General features: G+C 32.8%; 1 protein-coding gene across 1 annotated transcript; it reads right to left on the bottom strand.

Annotated features, from left to right (window-relative positions):
• Positions 1-423: 423 nt before the first annotated feature.
• On the bottom strand, positions 424-5,796 carry LOC134259583 (uncharacterized). Its single transcript, XM_062742191.1, has 2 exons — positions 5,779-5,796; positions 424-944 (listed from the first exon to the last, which is right to left on the bottom strand). The coding sequence occupies exon 2, from the start codon at positions 931-933 to the stop codon at positions 424-426; it is 510 nt and encodes a 169-aa protein (XP_062598175.1). The 5' UTR covers positions 934-944; positions 5,779-5,796.
• Positions 5,797-7,144: the final 1,348 nt, after the last annotated feature.

Here is a 7,144-nt window from a genome sequence, read left to right as displayed (position 1 = left end):
ATAGGATGACAATATGTACCGTCATAATAACTCTGCGTGAAAAACATATGAGACTCGTCTGAGTTATTTTAATAGAAGTCCAACATAAGCTTTAAGCAACCCCAACTGAGGGGCGACAATATGTACAGTGAGAGTAGCCACATAATGTCGCCGGAAACATTATCTGCATTTGTAACTTTTAAGCCAATGATAACATGCACCGCCTTACGACACTATGTGCCGTAAGGGTAGGTACATATTGTCACTGATGACATTGACAGAATGATCATATGTACTATCACAACCCCTCCTTCTGAAACATTTAATCCATCATTCGTCAATGCAAGTGAATTATAATGATTAATAACTTCTTTTTTTTTCAATTATTAATCAACCAATTTTATGCATTTGAAAACTATGAATGACACATTGTTTCTTAATTATTTAAGAAATCTGGTACAGACCTTGATTTATTTTGCCTGTCGCTGCTTCTACTTCAAACTGATGTTTTAGTTCCTCTGCGTAATGACGTTCAGTCACAGGGTTCATTACCTCTTTTCCCAAAAAATCAACTGCATGTAGGTACTTGTACTCATTGTTCAGGTACGTATCAAGATCCAAAACTGCTCCTCTTACAGTTTGCCAAAGTAAGCGGTAATAAGTATTTGAAAGTTTGGGGGGATTGGGATAACTGTCACACAGAATTCTCGCAATAAAAATCCTCGCATTACGGATCTTTTCAATGTTGGCTGACAGAGATCTGTCACTGGGGTCAGGATTATTTATGCTTGGAGGTAAGCAATGACTAGATTGTGTATGGTGATGAAAAATATCACGTAGTTGATCACTGCATGGACCAAGGATAAGTCGACTCGCTCTATAGGCATTTGTTGTCTGATCTATGATATTAAGTGTCAATTCTATTGAATAAGGAGAGGTAGCCATGGCATACATGAAATGTTTCCCTGAAATTTCAAAATAAGTAACATGTGATAAAGGAAATAATTAATGCATTTGATGGAATTAAAATGTTTGAATTGAAGTTTTTACGTTATGAGTTTTTCTTTTTTTTTCTGATGCTCTTTTTTTTTAAAAGTAACTCTTGTCTACTTCATAAACTTCCATGCAACATTGTTTCAGATGCAGCATTATTTATTGGATTAACACACGAATAGTAAAAAAAATCATTAAATTGTGCTAAATACTTCTTGATAAAGAAATAGATTCTAAGATTTACAAAAAAATAAATAATCCCAAAGCAAGATTGGAAGCTATGAATTTAATAGAAAAGTTAAATTTTAAACATGTATTTCGTAAAAATTATACACAAGTTCGACGCTCTTCTAGAAGGTGAAAGAAGACACTTTGAAAAAAGGCTAGACTTGATTTTTTTCTTAACTTTCAATTATTCGTCCCTTCTGCTACATTTATTCAATATGAAAATAGCTATAGATCAGACCGTTTTCCAGTTGTAATACCTATAAAAATTACTGTAAAAGGAAAAGATTTTTAAAAGTTCAACAATTCCCTTTTAACAGATAAGGATAATATAAAACTGATTGAGGAAAAAATAAAGTGAAAATTCAATATGCGTGCCCAGTTTACAATAAATCTTAGTAGTATTGAAAAAAATTAAAAATGATAGTTTTCTAATAAGTACTTCGTTCTTAAAGTCCGACAGTATAAATATTTTAATCAAACACAGATTCACAGAAATTGATGTTAACCGTTTGATTCCTGCAATTATTGAAAACACCATGATCAAACTTTAAAGAAACAATTTAAGAAAAACGAAAACGTACGATTCTCATTATAGATGTGATTACGAACTAACATACTTCACTGACTTTTACTGTTTGTAGGTTTAATGAGATTAAATGGTGTTCAATATCTTCATTTAATCAGAGATATTTCTGAATATGAAAAGAATCCTATATGAATATTAAAGGTGTTTATATATAATACGAAAATTCAGAGTAGAAATGTTCGAAAGCATAACCCCATCACTAGTATCGCTCAGTGTTCTGTACAGAGTTCAACAGATTGAATACACCGTGAAACGTAAATTGTTTTATAAACAGGGCACGAGATCTATTGTTGTTAACGTTTACGATTTACCGGATGATTCAATTGTTAAAGTCTGCACTTACCACTGAAAACAGACTGAAAGTAGACTGTGAGGGGGTTAGCTTTTGAACATTTCTACTCTGAATTTTCAAGATTTTAATTTCAATACTTTTCATTAATATACAACAAAATTGCCACTTTTCTGAAGTATTAAGATTAAAATAAAAACATTTGTTAGTTCAAGGATGTTTCAATCAAACCCGTCCAGAAATTCTCAGTTTCAATAACTTCGAGATGAAATTAGATTTAATGTTTTTTAGTGTGAAATGCTGTAGCAAAATATAGGTCCTGATATTTTACAGAATATTTGAGAAAATATTAATTTCAAATCTGTGACTTAGCACCTTAAAACGAATTTGAATCAAAGGTATCTCAGTTCCGATTTCAAAATCAACATATAGTGAAACGGATATGGTTGTTTACCTTCGTATAAACGTTAGACCTAGTTTTCTTTTTATTTCTTAAACACTAAAAATATTATTTTAACGATCATGCAAGAAGTATGAGACTGCCATTGTACAGAGACTGCATTGGGATAATACTAATTGTTTTGCAGGACCTTGGAGACCTCTCTGGTGACGGAGTTGTGAAACCTTAGCTTGTTTCTCCTCCTATATACGGTCATAAGACCTGAATAAGTCAGACCGTTGCGGGGGATAGACAGCTTAGTGTTATAGACTAACCAAAATCATAAGACCTGAATAAGGCATTCATTTGGCTGTATAGAGAGAGGTGGCATACCACAGAAGTGGGGGAAGTGCCAAGACAGTACTTGTGAAGTGGCAGGGCAAGAAGAAGTTTATTTACGGGAGACACCCGTTGACCACAGTCAGTGGTTGTCCAATCAAGAAGAGATCCATTGTATTACTTTATCGTATTTGTATTATAATTGTGTAAATATTTTATTTGGTCAACAAAAACCTGAGTTAACAGGTTAACGAACCCTAGTGTAACGCCTCGGTGATACAAGACTTATCACCAAACAACAAGCTTGGCCGCGTTGCACGTTACAATATTATACACAGAGAATAAGTAATAAGTCCATGAGGTAAATCGTATATGGTTATTTGTTTGTACATTACATGTAACATGAAATACATAGAGAAACGAACAGTATTTAACATCAAAAGTTCATTAAACAATACAAAATAGTAGCAGAGCAAACACGGACCTCCAAAATATTGTAGGTGGGATCAGGTGCCATGGATGAGTGAGCATCCCCTACCAATGATAAATTGTATTTGCTGACAAGGTGATTGTATCGACCAAAAAACTTCAAAAATAAAAACTTTACAAGAGACAGCTAAAATTTCCGTTTCATCAATTTGTTTGTCAATAGTTTACCTCGTTTTAGAAATTCTTTGTACGTAGAGCATGCTCTTGCGTATTTAATCAACTTATATATATAAACTCCGTATGCAGTTGGTGAAGGTATATTGCTACTTTAGTAAAGAAAGTTGACGATAGAAAAGTTAAAATCATTACGTTTATCATAGAACTTGGTTGCTAGATTACCGTTAACATCTTGTCAAGTAATTAAAAATATGAAACAGATGTGTCAGACGCTGTGGTATCTTTTATCTCAAGCTCACCAGGATAAATCGTATCGACATAAGAAAGCAAATTACAAATGGAAATTGACAATACGTCGATGATATATCTAAATGTCTAGTTGAAGGCTACGACAGGTGTTTTCTTCTTTTCATGCAAAAGATTTTGCACAAATCTGCATCATATCAATACAAATATAGGCCTGCTAATAACGAGGTGCGATTGATACCCATAGGAATTCCAATATATTGTTGGAAGACCTTGTCTCCATAAATGACATAGACATTGTCAATCAGAAACTCAGTGAAACATATGGAGATAACGAAAGTATTCAAGATCAAGCTTCTTATTGATTTTAACATCAGAGTACTTGTGTGTACAATCAATATGTTTTTAACAAAATAATTGTGCAAATGACCAAAGACTAGGTAAGTAAATTTACGAGTTCAATTTTTATTGAAAAAGCAGCTGTCAGTGATATTAAAGAGCTTGGACTTTAATTCATCTTGGGGAATGGTTGTGTATAAAGTTAAAAAGTTGTTTTTCAGCTATTTATTTTGGTGAAATATTGTGAATTCAAATTGTCCTTAAGTTCCTTGGAATTTTTAAGCATCCACATCTGATTAACACCACTTCTTGAATATATAGACTGTTGCACAGTGCTCTTGACGTTTCTCCTTCACTACTGTAAATATCTTAATGAGGATTAAAGATTGAAAAATTTCCTTCTAAAGGGGACTTAAAGTATAAGTTGGATTAACATTGCAAAATTAAATCCAAGTTCTTCTAAAATACAATTTATATAATGAGCCTTACAAACGAAGACAATGTTGTTACCTGCTTTGTCAGCAGAGACCAGTAGGTAGTGATCATGTAATCTAATTCTTTTTTTTTTACTTCTGGATTATTAAGTGCAGAAGGATAGACGGTTTTTATAATGCCCCTCAATCTTTTAATACATGATTTAAACATAGATCTGATACATTGAACCCATTCTGACAAAAGTGTTAACTACTTCTTTTTTTGTTATTAATTCTCCTCAACCAGCTAACTAGGGGCCCGTCTTTCCAAAGTGAAAGGATTGCAAGTTCTAAAGTTTGCTAAATCTATAATATTACATGAGGCCAGTTTTAACTTTTTGAGACACTGAGGCCAGTATCCCCCCCCCGTTTTTTTAAAGATGATTTTGCCATAATACAACAAAAAACAATCAAATCAAAATTACCATTATGTCTCTCATTAATAAAGTCTGAGGACTTTTTTTTGTTATTAATGGAAGATATTTTTTGAATTCAGTTGCGCCCCGTCCCCGTATTGTACAATGTACTTAAAAATTTAAACATACAATTTTTAATAGTGTATAGAACACGATCCTCCTCTCGGGAGCGATAAAATAAGCAGCTGAATACTAGTAATACAAAAATCATAATACTTTACGAGCTGGTTTTCCCTTGAACTGAAAGCGTACCTGTTCTATTATTCAATCTATAGTGTTTGACTTGGCCGTTCTTTATCACCCCCATTCAAATTATAAAAATCTAAATACCATCCACTGATTTTTTTCGTTGTTGTTCGTGGTTTTTTAAAGATATTTGTATTTATTATTATGAAATGGTTGAATTCAAAGTTATGAAAATAGGTGAAAACAAAATCTCAGAAAAAATCAATAATCTTACACTATCAATATTCACTGTATATTAGATTTTTTTTCTTATGCTGATATTTTTCTCAGTGTTCTAAGTTTTTCGATGCATTTCCAGAAACATCTCTTCCAAAACTCGAAACAAGAAAACATTATTTGATGTAACCATCAATTGTCGCCAGAGAGATAAATAAAGTAAACAATGGAACTGAATCTTGATCATCAAACCGCTTTGATAGGTGTGAGAAAGGCATGCATCTAAATGATGGACACGATAGTCGGGAAGATTTTAAAAAAACTGAAAATTGAACAATTTAAAAAAATTTCTCAATCTGCATACACCAAAACTTAAAATTATATGAAAAGAGCAGCTCGGTCCTTCGGGCTGCAATTAATTCATTAATCAAGTAATATTCTTAAAGTACTTTAGAAATAATATTAATATATTTTTTTCTCTGTATAAAATGTTTCTACTGTACCTTTCACGTGGTACTGTGAGCAACTTCTAATCTAATACAGACCTAAGGCTACTATTGTGTATAATATAGACTTCTGATATCGTGAAAAGTAAACAAAAACACAATGCCAGTCCTGATAATAAAGATAGGGCACGTCGAGTTCATGAAAATAATTTTGAAAGTCAAACATAAAAGATTAATGAAAACAATACTCATCAAAACTAAACAAAATTTATTTAGTGATTTTTAAAGCCCCCGTAAACGACGTTTCGGGGATATATAGCTTTTTTCGTGTCCGTCTTTCTCTCTGTCTGTCTATATCTCTGTTTAAACTTACCTATAGCTTTTGATTTAGTGGAGCTATGATTTTCATATTTCACATGTGTATTTCTTGTGACAAGACCTTTCTTTTGCTACCACCAAATTTGACCTTTCACTTTGGATTTTGACCCACTTTTACACAAAAACTTTGAACTTTTACTTTGGCCATATCTTTTGAACAGTAGAGACCAAGGCATTTATACTTATAATGCGTATTTTTATGAGAAGACTTTTTATCGGATACCAACAACCTTGACCTTTTGACCTTGACAGATATTTCTGTTCTTAATAAAAAAATTAACCTTGGCTATAACTTTTGATCAGAAAGTACTAGGGCTTTCATACTTCAAACTTGTAACCCTTGTGAGAAGACGCTCCATTGGATACCAAGAACTTTGACTCTTTGACCTTGACCTTTGAGTTTGACCTACTTTAAAAATACAACCTTGACCATTGTTTTTGAAGGGTTAGTACAAGGGCTTTCATACTTCATATATTTAATCCCTGTGACAAGACCTCTCATTTGATACCAAGAACCTTGACCTTTTGACCTTGGAGTTTGAACCACTTTTACACAAAAATTGCAAACTTTTACTTTGGCTCTGATTTTTAAACGGTAGATACTAAAAATTCCATTTTTCAAATATCACTTCTTTTTGGCAAGACCTATCATTTGAAACCAAGAATTTAGACGTTGACCTTGGAGATTTCCGTACTTACGAAAAAAATTAACCTTGGTCTTAACTTTTGAATGGTAAGGGCTAGGGCTTTCATACTTCAAATATGTAATCCTTGTGAGAAGACCATTCATTGGATATCAACAACTTTGAACTTGAGCTTGGAATTTGGCCTTCTTTTTACTAACTTTAACATTGGCCATAACTTATGAACAGTAAGGGCCAGCGCTTTCATACTTAAATTATGTAATCTTTGTGACAAGGCCTTTCTTTAAAAACCAACAACCTTGACCCTTTGACATTTACCCAGAGTTTGTCCCTCCTTTAAAAACGTTAACCTTGGTCATAACCCTTGAACAGAATGGTGCTAGAATTTTTTATTTCTTCTG

Source organism: Saccostrea cucullata, unplaced genomic scaffold (genome assembly GCF_032062105.1).
Source record: "Saccostrea cucullata isolate Sc308-1 unplaced genomic scaffold, CSIRO_AGI_Scuc_v1 ctg12672, whole genome shotgun sequence".
Lineage (NCBI taxonomy): Eukaryota > Metazoa > Mollusca > Bivalvia > Ostreida > Ostreidae > Saccostrea > Saccostrea cuccullata.
The sequence above is the reverse complement of the archived record's forward strand: the minus strand, read 5'-3'. Positions and strand labels throughout refer to the sequence as shown.